General features: G+C 39.1%; 1 protein-coding gene across 4 annotated transcripts in view; it reads left to right on the top strand.

Annotated features, from left to right (window-relative positions):
• Positions 1 to 19,286, top strand: part of LOC105470267 (3-hydroxyacyl-CoA dehydratase 2) — a 96,557-nt gene that overhangs the window by 33,697 nt on the left and 43,574 nt on the right. Inside the window, exon 1 of one of the 4 annotated variants that reach the window (XM_024789273.2) lies at positions 2,494 to 2,568. The exons of the other annotated variants lie outside the window; for them this stretch is intronic. Within the exon in view, the coding sequence (XP_024645041.1) occupies positions 2,556 to 2,568 (13 nt within the window). The 5' untranslated portion in view covers positions 2,494 to 2,555. Of the gene's footprint in view, positions 1 to 2,493; positions 2,569 to 19,286 lie in introns of those variants that run through there. 4 annotated transcript variants of the gene reach the window in all.

The raw sequence follows: 19,286 nt of genomic DNA on the forward strand, positions 1-19,286 counted from the left end.
TCTATTTTCAGTTTTTGAATTGATTAAACATATAGTTTTTCATAGCCCAAATGCCTATTTAAGGATATTTAATTCAGTTTGGGTTATTGTGTTAAAGTTTACTTTGTGATTGTTTTTTTGGAGGGCATTTCCATTAGCCGAAATGTTTGATCTTCTTTTTCTATTATCTCCTGAAAATGGTTTTGTGTAGTTGTAAACTACTTGCATCTGTTCCTTTTGTAGACAGGATTGGAAGTTTGGGTTGGTTTATAAGATCCCTAGTTTGCAAACTCTGTAATCCTTAAATGCAGTGAAGTATAGTGTCTTTAGTGGATGGCTTTTTGCTTGAAGAGGTCAGTGGGGGAGGAATTACATGCCCCTGATTGTTTTACCTCGCCTTTGTGTTACAGGAATCTGAATTTCCTCCTGCCTCTTTCTCCTTCCCCATCCAGTCACTAGAGGGCACCTCCTCTCCCTTCTTTTTTACTCATTTCTTCCTGAGAAGCAATGCCTTTTTCAGAATGCCATAGCATCCCACAGACTCTGTCTCTTCCCTGTGGTTAGTGCTCCAAATAAGATGTTTTTCAGTGTTTTTATAATTAAGGTAGACTGTCTCTTTCAGGGATGATTTTGGCTCAGATTTAGGCCTTCTGCTCTGTTCTTCTCTCTTCCATGCCATTTTCCCAAATTCTCCTCACTTTCCACAAAGATTTGCAGTGGGACCTCAGGAGATAGCTGTGCTTAGAATTTGCTGTTTATTGTTTTTACTTATAGGTGTATTGAGTCTGTGTAGTCTGTGTCAATTAATTGTGCTGAAGATGTGGGGTTTGTATGCTTGTATTTGTTACTGTTGATCTGTATAGATTTTCAGAGGATTTCACATATTCAGCTATGTAGATATATTGTGATTTTTAACCAGTGCTCTATTTGTTAAATATATTGGTGGTTTTAGAGTGTGCAGATTATAACTATACTTGTAGCTTAATGTTTATACAGCTGTGATTAATCTCTGGATAAATTTCCGGAAATAGATCAAAAGTTACATATTTCAGAACTTTTACTAATATAGACTTCCCAGTGTCCCTCCAGAAAACCCACAAGTATTTATTATTAATTTTTCTTTTTTTTTCTTTTTTTGAGACAGAGTCTCACTCTGTCGCCCAGGCTAGAGTGCAATGGCACGATCTTGGCTTACTGTAACTTCTGCCTCTCAGGTTCAAGGGATTCTCCTGCTTCAGCCTCCTGAGTTGCTGGGATTATAGGCACCCGCCCCCAAGCCTGGCTAATTTTTGTATTTTTTTCTAGTAGAGATGGGAATTCACCATGTTGGCCAGGCTGGTCTCGAACTCCTGACTTCCAGTGATCCACCCACCTTGGCCTCCCAAAGTGCTGGGATTACAAGTGTGAGCCACCGTGCCGGACCTATATTTATTATTTATCGGGTTTCTGCTGGGTGGCAGGTGTGGCACTGACAAAGCACTGAGGATACAAAACTCAGTCCAACCCATGCCTGCCCTTAAGCCCAGGAGGTAAACATGAAGCACAGAGGGACAGTGTGACAAATGTTTCGCCCAAAGGGTAAGTTCAAAGAGGTATACGAACACAGAAGGAAGGCCATAGGGCTTTCTGGAACCCTTTTCCATTATAAACAAGGTCACCTCTGTCCTCCCAGAGTACGAACATCCACAGTTTCTTACCTTACTGAAAACCTGACTCTCCTTGAAGACAGTGCCACCCTTGCTGCCACTCAAGGTGAGTCAGGCTGTTCACTCTGCCACCCCACCAGTCTCTCTCCCAGCTCTCATCGTGCGCCTTAGGCACCTGCATTTGTCCTGAGATTCCCTCACGGATTCTTCTTTCTCCCTGCATCCCGCAAATGGTGCTCCATGGGCTCTGGCCCATAACCTTTCTCTTCCCCTCTGCAGTCTCCCTGTGTGGTCCCACTGTACCTTCCCACGGCTTCAGTGGCTCCCACATGCCACTTCTGGGCCACATCCTTCTCCTGCATCTCTGTCCCAACTGCCCACCTGGACATCTCCACATGGTTCCTCTGCAGACACCGCAGACTCAGCATGTGCAAAAGCCACCTCATCATTGTTCCCTGACCTGCTCTTCTCTGTACTCTGGATCTGCTAGTTGCACTACCAGTTTCCACCTCGTTCCTAATCAGGAACCTAGGGCGTCAGCCTTTGTCTTCTTCACCATTTGCCCTCTGCTTCTCTGTCTATCTCTTTTCCTTTCAGGGAATATCATTTCTCTGCCACTTTGTGTTTCTATTCTTTAAAACAAAAAACAAAACCTCTTTTGCCTTCATCCCCTACTTTAAATCTCCCCCTTTTCTCTTCCCTCTTGCCTTTTCTTTCTCTGTATTTTTCTAGCCACTTCATTGTTGCTCATTTTCTCCATTTCTCTTTTTCCTCTTGCTTCTCTAGTGGTTCCTTCTCATTCCCTGTTCACACTCTCCTGAGTCCTCACTGCCCAGATACCAATCTTGATCTTGTTCCTGTTCTTTTTCCTTTAGGGGATTTGAGTTTGGATGGGACAGCTTGAGTCTGGCCATTTGTAAAGCCTGGGGCATGGGAGAATGGGGTAAGCAATGTATCAAATACTTTTTTTTTTTGTAGAAATAGGGTCTCACTATGTTGCCCAGGCTGGTCTGGAACTCTTGGCCTCAATTAATTCTCCTGCGTCAGCCTCCCAAAGTGTTGGGATTACAGCCTTAAATACTTCTAAACTAAAATCCAACTTACTGTTTTCTCTTTCCCTTCTACACCAAGAGGTAGGCCAGTATTCGTCCTCTGAGCATACCTGGATTCCCAAATGACAACTCTGGGGCACCTTGAAGACTACAGTTATAATTTTGGGGGAGACCCCCAGAAATCCTCAAACCTGATCAAAGATACCTGAATGATCAGGAAGGAGGGCTTTAGAGGTATGTCAGTGTGCAAGCAGCAGCTGATCTTTGTGGTGTTTTTGTTGCTGTTGTTGTTGTTTTTGGAGACAGGGTCTTGCTCTGTCACCCAGGTTGGAGTGCAGTGGTGTGATCACAGCTCACTGCAGCCTCAACTTCCCAGGTTCAAGCAATCTTCCCACCTCAGCCTCCCGAGCAGATGTGACCACCAGTGCATGCCACCACGCCCAGCTAATGTTTGTATTTTTAGTAGAGACAGGGTTTCGTTATGTTGCCCAGACTGGTCTCGAACTCCTGAGCTCAAGAAATGTGCCTGCCTTGACTTCCCAAAGTACTGGGATTACAGACATGAGCCACCGCTCCCAGTCCTGATCTTGGTGCTTTTCACGGTGGCTTTTCTTCACAGCCTTCTTGAGATGCGGTTCATCTTTATCACTTATCACACTGTAGCCTTGAGAAGTATGACTAATAACTTCAGGAGGCAGTTGAGTTCAGTAAAGAGTATTTTGAACTCCTAAATTGTTCTGTTAATGACGGCTGCTCAGAAAGGAGTCAAGGTCTATAAATAATGGCAGATTAGCACCTTGAATAGACAGCTTGTTCTTATAGATTTTTGGAGGTGGAATATATTGTTTTTTTATTGACTTAATAAAACGAGTATGTGACAATTTAAGGTAGGAATAATCTTTTAACCTTAATATACTCCTTGTTTAATTTTAATAAAGTAAGTAGGGTAGAATTTCAGATATTAATTAGTTCTATTCATAATGCTTTTGAAGGAACATAAAGGATATGTTGTTCCACCCTTCTGCAATGGTCAAAATGGTATTGCTTCCAGAGAGTGAACAAACATACGAGATCATTAAGTAGTTACACAATTTATAGCTTATCTAAATATGATTTGATATTGAAAATTTTGGGCTGGGCATGGTAGCTCATGCCTGTAACCCCAGCACTTTGGGAGGCCAAAGCTGGAGGATCACTTGAGCCCAGGAGTTCAAGACCAGCCTGGGCAACATAGTGAGGCCCTATATATGCAGAAAATCAAAGAATTTAGCCAGGTGTGGTGACCCACACCTGTGGTTCCAGCTGCTCAGAGAGGCTGAGTCAGGAGGATTGCTTGAGTCCAGGAAGTGGAGGCTGCAGTGAGCTGTGACTGTACCATTTTACTTTAGCCTAAGTGACACAGCGAGACCCCATCTCAAAAAGAAAAAAAAGGAAGTCTGGCTCTGATAAAAGGTTCTGCCTGTAGTAATCTATTTTTGGAGAGTGGTAGTAGTAGTAGTTTTCTATTGTTACATTAAAACATATCTTACAACTTAGTTGCTTAAAACAAAATGTTTCCAATCTCTCAGTTTCTGTGGGTCAGGAATTTGGGAAGGGTTTAGTTGAGTAGTTCTGGCCCCGTCTCTCATGCAGTTGCAGTCAAAGTGTTGGCTAGGACTGTAGTCATCTGCAGAGTGGACTAGAACTGGGGGATGGCTGTTGACAGGGGATCCTGGCTCCTCACAACGTGCTAGAGTGTCCCTCGTGACATAGCAGCTGGTTTTCCTCAAGGAAGAGAAGAGACCTAAGAGAGGGCAAGGAGGAAGCTGCAGTGCCTTTTATGATCCAGTCTCTTAAGTCACATACCATTACTTCAGCTTGTTTTCTATTTGTTAGAAGCAAGTTACTAAGCCCACATCACGCCCTAGCGGAGAAGAATTAGGCTCTGCCTTGTGAAGGGAGGACTATCAAAGAGTTCATGGACGTATGTTAGCACCACCCACCACAGGCTTGTTTTTCCTGATTTTTTTCTTCCTAGGTTGAAGGTGGTACTGCTTAGTAGTTAAGAGCATGGTTCTGAAGCCAGACTGCCTGGCTTTGATTCTGGTTCTTCCACTTGCTTACTGTGTGCTTTAGTAAGTGAGTTGCCTTCTCTGGACCTCAGTTCCCACATGTATGCATTGAGGAAACTGGCACCTATCTCACAGAAGTGTGTGAGAAGTAAATTAATTAATATAAGTAAAGGATGTAGATCTGGGCCTGATGCATAGAATGCTCTTAATAGATGTCAACTTTTAGTATTGTTATTGTCATTTGAACAGCAATATAGGCCAGTTTGTTTCTCCCTTTATTTCTGTGTAATCTGACGTAATGCTTGGTCTAACATATCCCGCCTCATACAGGCTCTGGTCATCCTAGTAGGTTGTCCATGGTAGGAGCCAAGTGGGCTGATGACTCTCAGTGCAGACTCCACTTGTAGTGGTACAGCATGCGAGGGCTCTTAGCTTCTTGTTGATACATGATAAGGAATATCCCTTTCCCTTCCAGAACTCCCACTTGGAAAGGGCTTCCTCCTAAACTTGACAGGAACGTGCTCTGGGACCTGTGAGCTGTGTTTAGTGTTCTTCAGGTTCAGTCACACTTTCAGTCCATAAATATTTATGAAACTTGCTTGGAATTCAAAGCAAAGTAATTCTTCACAGTACTTTATCTACTGTGAAGAATCAAGGGAAATACATATTTCCTAGCTCTTTAGAGTTTATTCACATAACATTTTATCTTAGATCTGGGACTGATTTGCTTAGTTGGTTAGAGTATAATGCTTATGGGTGGGAAATTTTTCCTTAAAATAATCTGTGTGGAGGAAGGCGGTAATCACAATTCCAACACTTTTAAAGGAAAATTATTTATTAAAGGGCAATCAACTATTTATAATAGTTAAGTACGTTCATTAAATACTGCATTTATATCTGGTAGATCTTGACCTGGCATTGAGTTGCCACATTCTTGGCTCTAGAAAGATGTTTTTAAAAGATGTTCATGAATACCACATGTCAAAATTGTAAGAGAAAGCAGATTTTTAAAATTTTTGGACATAATATACTAGTGAATTTTTTTATGAACTCTGTTTTATAGATGATTCGGAAGATTTTTTACCAGAAAAAAATTATTACACCAAATTTCCACCATATTTTTTCTTATTGATGTCATTAGTTTCCATGACTGGAAAGTGTACTTGAAATAGCTTCTTTTAAAAGTGTTGCCTTGTCCTGCACTCTGTGATAGTTTGACTTCTTAAGTCCACCGAGATTCTCTTCAGATATTAAGTTCATTTTCTCAACAATAAAAGGATAAGTAGGATTGCATTTGGTTATGCATACCAGAATTCTGACTACTGTGGCTTTAATCAAATAGGGATTTAATTTCCCTATATAACAAGAAGTCTATCTTTCTGCTCTACTATCCTTAGTGTGGGACGTCTGTCTTTGTACTTGTAGTCTCATAGTTATAAGATGTCTATGATGAGATAATATGATGTCATGTTTACATTCCAAGCAGAAAGTGCAAGGCTTTGCAGAAACTTGGTTTATGTTTCCTTGGTCAGAACTGTGCTAGGTGGCTTCCTCAAGTTGCAAGGCATCCCAAGAAAGCTAGTGTTTTAGCAGGGTACATTGCTAACCCAAATGAGATCAGTGTTCTGTTAGTGAGGCAGAAAGGGACATTGTATAGTGGGTAAGCAACTGGTATTGTCTGCCACAAGGGTTTGGATGGTTGCTCAAGTTCTGAGCCGATAGAGCAATCCATGAGTCCATCCACTTGGCAGTAGCACATAGTGATAGTACAGTACTCAGTGTAAGTAATGAATCGGCTCTATATCTTTAGTGTTGGAATCCAGAAGCAAAAACACAGAGTAGTTTACCCCTAGGTAATATATGTGGTCATAAATCTCAGTAATGACCTTGTACGTGATCATGTTTTCCTCCCATCGAAGTCCTTATTAGTAATAAGGTGTATTGAATAAATAAACTCTTCCAAAAGCTGTTTCCATTTAGATTTTTTAATTATATCTGAGCCAGACACGGTGGTTCATGCCTGTAATCCCAGCACTTTGGGAGGCTGAGGCATGCAGATTGCTTGAGGTCAGGAGTTTGAGACCAGCCTGGGCAACATGGTGAAACCCCGTCTCTACTAAAATACAAAAGTTAGCTGGGCATGGTGGTGTGCACCTGTAATCCCAACTACTTGGGAGACTGAGGCAGGAGAATCACTTGAACTCGGGAAGTGGAGGTTGCAGTGAGCTAAGATCGTACCACTGCACTCCAGGATGAGCGACAAAGGGAGACCGTCTCAAAAAAAAAAAAAAAAAAAAAAGATATTTTTATTATATATATTTTTGGTAAAATGATTATAAATTAGTTGTGTATGAAAATGATTGTTGTATGTTGTTTCAGTGGAAATTGTACCCATTTTTATTTTTAGTGGAATTGGCAATATGGTGGCTATTAAATCAAGTTGTGCTCTTTTTGTTAAAAGTAAAAAGACTTTATTTCTATTTATTTATTTATTTATTTTTATTGAGACTGAGTCTTGCTCTGTTGCCCGTGCCGGAGTGCAGTGGCATGATCTTGGCTCACTGCAACCTCTACCTCCTGGGTTCAAGCAATTCTCCTACCTCAGCCTCCTGAGTAGCTGGGATTACAGGCATGTGCCACCATGCACAGCTAATTTTTGTATTTTTAGTAGATATGGGGTTTCACCATGTTGGCCAGGCCAGTCTTGAACTCCTGACCTCAAGTGATCCGCCGGCCTTGGCCTCCCAAAGTGCTGGGATTACAGGCGTGAGCCACTGTGCCTGGCCAAAAGACTTTCTTTCTAATATAAAGTAACACATACACGTTGTTTAAAAAAAAAAAAAAGAAAATCAACTAGTACCAAAGTACTAAAGAAGAAGATAAAAAACGCCCTTGATCCTATTACCCAGAAATAATTATATTGTTACCATCTTTTTTTTTTTTTTTTTTTTTGAGGCGGCGTCTTGCTTACTACAGCTTTGACCTCCTGGGCTCAAGCAATCCTCCCACAGAAGCCTCCCAAGTAGCTGGGACCACAAGCATGCACCACCACACGCTGCTAATTTTTGTATTTTTTGTAGAGACAGGGTTTGCCATGTTCCCCAGGCTGGTCTCAAACTCCTGAGCTCAAGCATTCCTCCTACCTGTGTTACCATCTTGAAATACATTTCTGTGCATAAAAAAAAATGGCATTTGAAATTTAGAAATTGTATTTGGAATTATTTGTGAATATAGTTTAGTATGAATTAGTATATCGGCTGAGATATCTCTTGACATAAAAATTTGGAAAACTTTAGATAAATAATTCAATTTAAACCTTCAAAAAGTAAATAAAAGTTTACATTTGATTTCCATTATTTATAGGTGGAAATTTTTAAAGTAGCATTTCTGAAAAAAACCTGACATTGATAAATTCTTATTTATTTTGATTTAGCTTCTAACAAGAAATAAAAGCTTTTGCTCTGAGCCTAGGATTTCCTTATTCCTTCTTGAGGCCATTTATTTATTTTGGGGCATGACAATGGAAATATCAGAATAATTGGAGATGATTGATATGAAAAAATATCTTTTTTTACAATGACCATTTAATGTTCTGTGTGGGTTGGGTCTTCTTGTACCTGAAAATTCATTTGCCTATCGCTTTCAAGCTGCAGATATATTCCACCTCTCCAGTTAAATTTAGCTGAGGAATTGTTAGGTGCGGGCTATAATTGCTCTTTCTCTTCTCTTCACTTTCCCAGCCTCTGCAGTACTTTGACAAGCTTCACTCCTCCTGCAAGCAGTGTTTTCAGTGTGTGTCTTTTATGTGCTGTCGACAGGCTCTTCCCATGTTCTGTAGGCCTCCTACTCGGGGAACGCCACCACTGCCACCACCCCCGTATTAGTACAGGGATGGGAAAGCAGAGCTGGGCAAAGTCATTTGTACTTTTAACATCTGTGTGAACAGCCCTCAAGAGGCCCTTTCTTTTATCTTTCTTGGATCTTTTGCCTACACCCAGAGTTGTTACCCCTAAACAGTTCTTGGTGCCTTGATTATGGACTCAAGATTGAAAAAGCCAAGCTTTCCTAAAAGTATGGATGACAGAAAGGGAAAAAGACGGTATTTTTCTATTTAAATACCACTTTAACATTACTTATTAGACAAATAAATTATAAATATAGCAATGGAATTCTTTTTAATAAAAAGAAAAAATGTCCCTATATTCTGCAATTCTGGTCAATAATTTTTATTTTTCTGTGTTTCCTTTTAGACCTGGTCTGTATGCATATCCAGCGTCTACATTGTTATAATTCGAGTGGCTATCATTTGGATTCTGACAGTTTTTTTCCTTTAATATAATTGTTTTTCCATTTTGTTACGTGATCCTTTATAGTGACACTTTAAATGAGTTTATTTTTTCAATAAGCAATTCATTCACTTGGTATAAAATGCAAAAGCTATAAAAAGGTATGCAGTGGAAAGTGAGTCTCTCTCCCGCCCCAGTGCCCTAGCCATCCAGTGCCCTTCCCCAGAGGTAACAGTTTGTCCTCATTTCTTGTGATATAGTAATATTTTTTTTTTTTTTTTTTTACTTTGATTCTTTCCCTTGATTTACCAGTTTTCGGGATAATGTGTTGGTTTCCCAGAATCCTCTAAAGAAGACCGCTGAAAGTGTGTAGGGTTTCTTTTTGCATGTAAAATGTGTTTTATTGTTTTTTCAAAAAAAAAGTTCAGGGTTTAGTTTGAAATCAGACAGCAATATCTCTCATCCGTTGGTTGTCAAATTGGTTTCAGCTACCAATACTTCATTAACTCTAAAAGAAAATAGCTGTTTCCATTTTGAGGCGGGAAAATCCAGTTTAAATTCGTTTTACATTGGTCTGTAATTTAAAACAGAGGGCTGGTGTCCTGTTGCTTTATAGAGCCCTCTGTTCATACAGAACCTGGAATGTAATATTCCCAACTCAGGCAGGCACTAATACTGACACATACACACACCCTCCCCCCAAACAACAAGAATCAGAGTGGGTCAAAGGGACAGTGAAGGTTTTCATTTTATTATTTTGTCGTCATAATCTCATAGATTTTAACATATTTGATGTGATTCCATCCATTTTAACGATTCTTTCTGATGCTCACATTAGCCCATTCTTGGCCAGTTGGAGCATCTTCAGATTCTCTTCTGAGTCTTTTTTGAAAGGACCCCAGTGATCTTTAATAATTTTCTGCTTTCTGGTATGACAGAATGGTTTGGCTCATCTTGTATTCACTAATACTTCTAAATTACTGCAAAATACCTAATAATGAGGTGTATCATCATGTCTCTCTTGGTGAAGAACAGTTTGTTCTCATTTTTAAAATATTAGAAGTAATTTTTCAACCAATGTCTGTGTCGATATATACATTCTTTAGTCTTTGGCTTATGGCCTTAGCATCTCTGTTGATAGATAGATGTTTTAGTCTTTGGTTTATGCCTTTAGCATCCATCTTTATGTGTAATGACTAATTCAAAACATATGAATATTCTTTTAACTCTTAAATAATGTTACCAGTTTCAATTCCCAAAGGATTGTGCCCATTTGCAAAATGTGAGTATGGTTGTTTCAGCATAATACCAGCATTTGGGTATTATGATTCTTTTTCAATATTTACTAAGTTACTCATAGTAAAATGTAATAGTTTCTTTGATTTGCTTTATTCCTAATTGCGGAGTTGAATGTAATTCCATATGTTTGTTTATTCTGGCCATTTTTATGGGTAGTGTCTATGTCCTTTGCTCATTTGCCTATTAGCATCTTGATGTTTTTTAAGATAAAAACAATTTGTACTCTTTGTATACTTTAAATGTTAATCTGTTGTCATATTGGTTGCAAGCATTTTACATTTGTTGCAAATATTTGATTTTGTCCTATTCATATAAAGACCATTAATTTACCTTCTTAGGGAGTGACCACCAAATGTTAAACGTAAATACCCATTTGTTGTATTGAACTATCTATGTAAGCTTGGCAAGTCACTTTACCTTCTCCCAACCTCACATCTATCACGTGTTGAATTGAACTTGATCGCTTGGATCCTTTCCAACTCTGACAGCCAACATTTTCTTTTTTTTTTTTTTTTTGAGACGGAGTCTCGCTCTGCCGCCCAGGCTGGAGTGCAGTGGCCGGATCTCAGCTCACTGCAAGCTCCGCCTCCCGGGTTCACGCCATTCTCCTGCCTCAGCCTCCCGAGTAGTTGGGACTACAGGCGCCCGCCACCCCGCCCGGCTAGTTTTTTGTATTTTTTAGTAGAGACGGGGTTTCACCGTGTTAGCCAGGATGGTCTCGATCTCCTGACCTCGTGATCCGCCCGTCTCGGCCTCCCAAAGTGCTGGGATTACAGGCTTGAGCCACCGCGCCCAGCCCAACATTTTCTTAGTAAAAAAGCACCATATTTAAATAACCCCAGCAGTTCCTTGCTCTCTTACATAGAGAATCTTTCCCATGGATACCTTTTTTTCACAACCTTCTAGTACAGTTAAATATTATCTCCAGTCTTCTTTCCCTGCCCACACAGTATGTTAGAACTCTGAAGAAGGAGCATTACCAATAGGAGTATATTTCTTGGTTTGCTTAAGTGAAATCTTGTGATCGCTGGTTTAGTAGAGTCAAGAGAGAATGACTTATGACTTACTCTCTCAACCTTGTTGTTTATTAGATCTTGTGTTATTTCAACAAAGTGGCTATTGGATTGGGTTTAGCTTTTTTTTTTTTTTTCCAACAGAGTCTCACTTTGTCGCCCAGGCTGGAGTGCAGTGGCGCAATCTTGGCTCACTGCAACATCTGCCTCTCGGGCTCAAGCGATTCTCCTGCCTCAGCCTCCTGAGTAGCTGGGATTACAGGTGCATACCTCCACACCTGGCTAATTTTTGTATTTTTAGCAGAGATGGGGTTTCATCATGTTGGCCAGGCTGGTCTCAAACTCCTAACCTCAGGTGATCCACCCATCTCAGCCTCCCAAAGTGCTGGGATTACAGACATGAGCCATTGTGCCCCGCTGGGTTTAGCTTTTTGAAAAGCTTTGCATAAAAACAATTTCAAAACTATATTGAAACAGTATTTGAAATACTAATTTTGTATTGAATTATACAATATCAATTTTGTATTGAGTATGTTGAAACAGTAATAGAAATACTAGTAAAGTGTTTTTTTTTAATCCAGCATTCAAGGTACTTAAGGATTATTAGTATAAGTTAGCAAAAATTGATGATATATATAATAGTTCAACTGTTTTTTAAAAGTTCAGTTTTGTTTGGCCCTGACAGTTTGACTAATTAAAAAAAAATTAAAAACTGTCTATGATGTGGTCTTGCTGGTGAAATACATATGAACCATTCATATTTCGAGGCTGCAATTAATCTGGTCTAAAACACCTGGTATTCTATAAACAATAAAAATAATAGGATGGGAATTTACTATTGGAATGCTAACTGTAATACAGAGATTTGATTGACTTATAATTGACTCACTGTGTCCTCTCGGAGAATGATGTCTGTTACCTTCACATTTTCATCTTTTTCAAAATGTGACACCCTTTTAAGTTATCTTCAGAAAGGAAATAAGTGTCATTTATTTCATGTCTATATTTTGCTCTTATTCTGAGGTTAGACTTTCAGAGTGGAGACCTCAAAAGTAAATAAGCAAGTGAGGAGACTCTGAATGTTTGAGAAAGCTTTCAAAAAAAGTCATTCCCTTAAGAGGTCTCTGGGCCCTCTCTTGAAACCAATTTATTATTTTTTAACTGTAAGAACCTCAATAAGTGGATGAGTAAGATGCTAGTGTGGGTATATGGACAGTTGGCCATCTGAAATGGAGGAAATAGAAGAGAAAATGAATACAGAACATCTAGTGAACTAGAAGACAGTACAGCAAATTCATTAATATATAGGAACACGGCTCAAAAAAAACAAGCACCGGGATTTTTTTCCTTTCTTTTCTTTGACAGGGTCTCTGTCCCCCAGGCTGGAGTGCAGTGGCATAATCATGGCTCACTGTAGCCTCAGACTCGGCTCAGTGATCCTCCCATCTCAGCCTCCTGAGTAGCTGGGATTACAGGTATGCACCATTATGCCTGTCTTTTTTTTTTTTTTTAAGTAGAGACAAGGTCTCGCCATGTTGCCCAGGCTGGTCTCGAACTCCTGAACTCAAGTGATCCTCCTGAAGTGTTGGGATTACAGGCGTGAGCCACCGCCTCCAGCCCAGGTTTTATTTCTTTCATGGGCACTATGAATTGTACAACTGGATTATTTTCTCTCATTGTATTGGTTGTAAAGGAGTTCAGAACCAAGTTTGTGGTCCACCTTGAACAAGTGCACAGGCCCTCTCTGCATTAGTTTAGGTATTAATTTCTCTCATGATTTTAAGTTATTGTTTCTACCATTATTTTCCCTGAGCCTAACTTCTACCATACTTTTTTTAATTTTGTTTTTCTTTGAGACCGAGTCTCGCTCTGTCACCCTGGCTGGAGTGCAGTAGCGCGATCTCGGCTCACTGCAACCTTGTCCTCCTGGGTTCAGGTGATTCTTGTGCCCCAGCCTCCTGAGTAACTTGGACTATAGGCACACACCACCATGCCCAGCTAATTTTTGTATTTTTAGTGGAAACGGGGTTTCACCATGTTGGCCAGGCTTGTCTGAAACTCCTGACCTCAAGTGATCTGCCTGCCTCGGCCTCCCAAAGTGCTGGGATTACAGGTGTGAACCACTGAGCCCGGCCCCATATGTGTTTTTTATTATGTATTATAGTGCTCTTTCAGCTTTTCTTCCCAAGTTTTCTAAATACCAATGGGGAATATAGTTTCACCCCAGAAGGTTTTGAGAGTAAAGGCAAGGTAGCGTGCCATAAATGAAACACCTTTGGGTCCCCTTTTATCTATTTAATGTAAAAATGGATTTCCCCAAAGTTTTCAGGGAAAATCAATATTCCATGAAGATATAATGATATATATCCAATGGGTATATCTTCTGAAGTAGAATTGCTTATGTAGGGGTAAAATTCCTATGAAAAAATTCCTTAAATTTAAATTACTCATACATCACAGTGCAACTTAGTATCGGCTCCTAGTAAGTCTAGCACAGCTGCTTTATTCTCCAGTTGAAAGTGTTCATTCTTCCTTCATTTGAATGCCATATGATATAATTGGCTCTCATTAAGGAACTATGTTGTATTGAAACTACATTATCCAAAGGTAGTGTAAAGAACAGTAACATCACAATCATCATGCTGAGAGGCCAGGGAGCTAAGACCACCATTCATTCTGGTGCACATATTCACATCGTAAAATGCTGAGTGCAGTTGTCCACACTAAGTTATTTTTCCATTCATTTTGTTTTGGTTGAGTTCATATAGCTGAGTTTGAGTAAGTTGACCACTAGTAGGATGTCACTGGATTGGGCACCACTATTAACATCTTTTGGGTATGCATGCCCTAGTTCAAGAAGCACTCTGTACTTAGTTTTGTCACTTAAATGGAAAAGATTTCAGTCTAGCCCCACACTTCTTACCAATGATGACACATGAAGTATCAATATACTTGATTTCTTATGTTTCTCCTTTAATATTCATTTCTGTTTCATTACAATTAAGCATGAATATATGTAGTAACACTATCCTTTTAGCACAAAGGAAGTATAATGCCCTTTTAAAGTTTTGTACATATTTCAGAAATGCCAACTTCAGGTAAATCCACAGAACTTATAAATACCATAGTTTTGCTATTGGCTTCAGTCTAAGACAAATTTCTTTTGTCAGAACCCAGTAACCTAAATGTTATGTGAAATGTATTGAATATTGCTTTCTGGGGGTGGTCGGGAGCTGCAACCCCAAGAGACATGGCCAGTTTTCTATGTGCTGGGAAAAAAGAAAAGAGAATTGCCCTCTGTCAGTCCTCTGAAAACACTAGCCATCCTTTTCCCCTGAGTCCCATGGTGTTTGAATCTGCTCCGGCTCCTGTTTTATATCCCATCCTCTATTTTGGTGAGAAATATTTTCTGTTACCCTGAGATTAGCTTGTACTCTAGCAGAAAGTAAGAAAATTCCTGTTTAAGATTAGAAGTGGTTCACTTTTAGAATTATCTTTTTGCTAGTGCCAAAAGTTTAATTTATTGTTAAGAATAATGATTTTTTTTAATTTTGAAAATTTAATTTGTGTTCTTTAAAAGTTTAGGCAATGTGGAAAAGTACAAAGTGGAGTTTAAAATTATTCTAAATTCTATCAGTAGAGCTAATCTTCATTAGTACTAGTTAAATGTCATTCCAGAGAGCATTCTCTTCACATATATATTAATATGAGAAAGAAACAGTAGGTAGACAGACATAGCTTATACTATCATGAAAAAGACATTTTTTATTAAAAACGTTGTTCATCAAAAATAAATTATAAAACTTTTTTTTACTCTGTGTGTGTGTGTGTGTGTGTGTGTGTGTGTGTGTGTATTTGTTGTTTTGAGGCAGGGTCTCGCTCTGTCATCCAGGCTGGAGTGCAGTTGGTGCCATCATAGCTCAATGCAGCCTCAAACTCCTGAGTTCAAGCGTTCCTCCCACCTCAACCTGAGTAGCTGGGATTACTGACACACGCCACCACACCCGGCTATTTTTTAAAAAAAGTTTTTGTAGATGTGGAGTCTCACTATGTTATCCAGGCTGGTCTCAAACATCTGGACTCAAGTGATTGTCTCACATCAGCTTCCCAAAGCGCCGGGATTGCCATGCTGGGCAACACTATTTACTAAAATATCTGTCTAAGAAAAAAGTTATGAAAATTCTGGATTCCAATTGTGTTTACCTATATTTTCATTTTACATAACATCTCTTAACTCTATTAAGGATATTTAGGCAATACCTCTTAATTCTATTAAGGAAATTAGTATCTCTTCCCTCTCTCCTATTTTTAAATTGTTACTAATTTATTGTTCATAGCATTTATAATATAGTCTATGACCATAATTACCATAATTGTTTGGTCTTAATATTATATTTGAATGGATTTAGTGCCCACCATGGGCATTTTTATTATGACTTCTCCATTCCTGAGTTCTTTATTTTGATTTATTTCATTTGGCTGAGTTTCTGACAGCTTGTGTTTCTCAAGGTCACATAAAAATTGTATGTGAAGTTCTTTCACATTTGGTGATGTCCACTTTTTGCCTTATTGTAATACTGAAATGACCTCTTGGGTGGGTATGATATCCTCGAACATACTCTCTTTGCCTCAGACCTTTGTAGTGTTGCTTCATTGCCTTCTTACTTTGGATGTTGCTGTGGAGAAGTCTAAACTCAGGCTGAGTTTTTACTACTTTGTAGGTAATTTTTTTGGTCTGGATCTCTGAAGTATTTTTTTTGTAACCAAGCAATTTCTCAGTTTTAGTCATTCACTATCAGTTGTTATGTGGAACAACTGTGTGTTCTTTCAGTGCAGATTTAGTTTTTTCATTTCAGGTTTCTGTTCCATGTTACGTCCCCGACATTGGGGATAACAATTATCCTTATGTTGGTTTGTCTTTGTTTTCCATAATATCTTCCAGTTGCCTTAATCTTTGACTTTCCCCCTGGATGCAATGGGCAGTTTCCTTTTGTTTCCTTGTTTTCTTGTATTCCTTTTGTGTTGTTGCCATGTCTTTTCATCTTGCTGAAGTGTTAGCAGTTCTGTCCAGCAATTTTATTTGCTCTGACAGAGGTATTACCAAATTCTTCCTCCCTGCATTTCAGATTCAGTTGTTTTCCCCTCTGAGCTACAATTTAAGGATTTAAGTTTTTCTGTTTTACACATTTTTCTACACCTTGAGGACATGGGGGTACAGGTTAGGAGAGTGTATGGTTATGAAAGCATTATAAAGCCTCAGTCATTAAAATTTACATATTGATATAGGAAGATCTTCAGGATAGATTTTAAAGGAAGAAAAGCAGGGTATAGAAGAACGTGTATAAAATGCTTCGTTTATACAAAAAATTGAAAAAAGAATGTATATAAATATGTCTTTATACATTCACCTACATATTTGATTTATATACTTTATCTCTGAATGCTAGACAAGGAATTAATAATCGGTGACCTGTGGAAAAGGGACCTGGGCAGTGACGGGATTGGGAGGGAGAATTTTCTCTGTGTATCTTTTTATACTTCTTGAATCTTAAGCAACATGAATGAGCTATGTATTAAATATGTGGGCACTGCTTTCTGTTCTGAGATTTAATTGCCCTGTTGTAGGATTCCTCAACCCTGAAGGAAGTGTCCCTGGTTTCCATAGAGAATTTTGTATCAGTCTCCAACTCAGTGTGGGGCCTGGAAGGCTCAGCATGGATGAGGTGGCTCCTAGTTAGTCACTTCCCCCACTTCGCCATTGCTGTTCAGCCTCCAGTTCTGTCACACTCTAGCCAGAAATTTGTATTTCTCTCCAAATATGGCTCATTAATGAACATTCAGGATTTTGTTGATTCACCAATATTACTTTTGGGGGAAGAGACTGTGCCATAATCTTTCTTTTCCTGACTAACATGTTTTAAAATACATGGCATTAAGTTGTACCTATTCCTTTTTGGTTGCTGCTGGTAATTTTTGTTGTTGTTGCTGTTGTTGTGATTTAATGTTACTGCTTTTGATTCAGTATATTTTGTATTTGGTTAGGGAGATTCTGTGATCTAATTTCTCTTGTTGCCATGTTAGCCTACTACATACCTAGGCCATATGGTCTACCTTGTTGCTTCTAGGCTATAAGCCTCTACAGCAGGTTACTGGACTGTACGGCAGTTGGAGCACTGTGGTATTTGTGTATCTACACATAGAAAAGGCACAGTAAAAGTATGGTATACAAGATTTAAAATGGCACTTACCATGAATGGAGCTTGTAGGACTGGAAGTTGCTCTGGATGAATCATTGAGTAGTGAGGAAATGTGAAGGCCAGGACATTGCTGTGCTCTACTGTAGACTTTATGAACCCTGTACACTTAGGCTACTAAATTTATAAAAAATAGTTTTCTTTCTTCAATAATAAATTAACCTTAGCTTATTGTAACCTTCTTACTTTATAAGCTTAATTTTTTAACTTTTTTGCTTTTTGTAAAACTCTTAGCTTAAAACACAACACATTGTATAGCTCTACAGAAATACTTTACATCCTTATTCTATAAGCTTTTTCCTATTTTTAATTTGTTTTTTTGCTCTTTAAAACTTTTTTGTTAAAAACTAAGACACACACACACACAAGCCTACGTGTGCATAGGGTCAGGATCATCACTATCACTGTCTTCCGCCTCCACATCTTGTCCCACTAGAAGGTCTTCAGGGGCAGTAACACACATGGAGCTGCCATCTCCTGTAACAATGCCTTCTTCTGGAATACCTCCTGAAGGACCTACCACAATCTGTTTTACACTTAACTTTTTTTTTTAAGTAAGTAGGATTGTACTCTAAAGTAACAATAAAAATTATAGTATAGTAAATATATAAACCAGTTAGTTGCTTATTATCATTATCAAGTATTATGTACTGTATGTAATGTACTGTGCTATATTTTATATGATTATTTTTATATAATGTGCTATATTTTTATATGACTAGCAGCACAATAGATTTGTTTATACCAGCACCATCAGAAACATAGGAGTAATGAGTTGCGTTATAATGTTAACAATGGACATTACTAGGCAACAGAAATTTTTCAGCTCCATTATAATCTTATGGGACCATCATCATATATGCAGTACATTGTTATCCGGAATGCCATTGTGTGGTGCATGACTGTGCTCAACTGTCAACCTGGTCTTTGTCAGGTATAGCCAGTCTCCCAACTTCACTAACCTGCCCCATCTGAAGGTTGCACCAGGCAGGGAGGATTTCTAGTGCTGCCCAACTTTGCAGGGCTCAGTGGTTTGGGGAGTCCTCAGAGCACCCTCATTCTGGGGAAGCAAGCAACCAATTGCCAGATCCCCTTTATACAGCTTTTGCTTAACACACACACACACACACACACACACACACACACACACACACACACGAAGCAAGCAACCAATTGCCAGATCCCCTTTATACAGCTTTTGCTTAACACACACACACCCACACATACACACACACCCACACATACACACACACACACTGCTATGTTTCTTTTATCTGCCAGTGTTTTTGCTTCAAAATTTCATTGCCCTTTCAACATAAATTCCCATAACTATTTCTCAAGTTACAACCTTGACTTGCCAAAGATTTGCACTGCTGACAGAGATACCTTTCTGAAACCAAGATGTAATCATGCCATCCTCCTGTTTACAAATGTTTGGTCACCCCTCATCACCTTCAGGAAAAAGTCTTATTTTTGAGAACTATGCTAAAACATATCAGTCATAGCCTGGGAGTGTGAGCTCACCAGGGACACTGTCTTCCCTTTGCATCCCCAGTGTGGAGAGCAGTACCTGGCACAGAGTAGGCGCTCCACAAGTATTAACAAATAGTAGATGTCTGGTACATCTTTTTTGAATGAATTTTAGTCCATTGAGAGTTTACTAGTAAGATTCCAGAATCTCTCTGTCATCTGTAAACAACCAGTTT

This window comes from Macaca nemestrina, chromosome 2 (assembly GCF_043159975.1).
Source record: "Macaca nemestrina isolate mMacNem1 chromosome 2, mMacNem.hap1, whole genome shotgun sequence".
Classification (NCBI taxonomy): domain Eukaryota; kingdom Metazoa; phylum Chordata; class Mammalia; order Primates; family Cercopithecidae; genus Macaca; species Macaca nemestrina.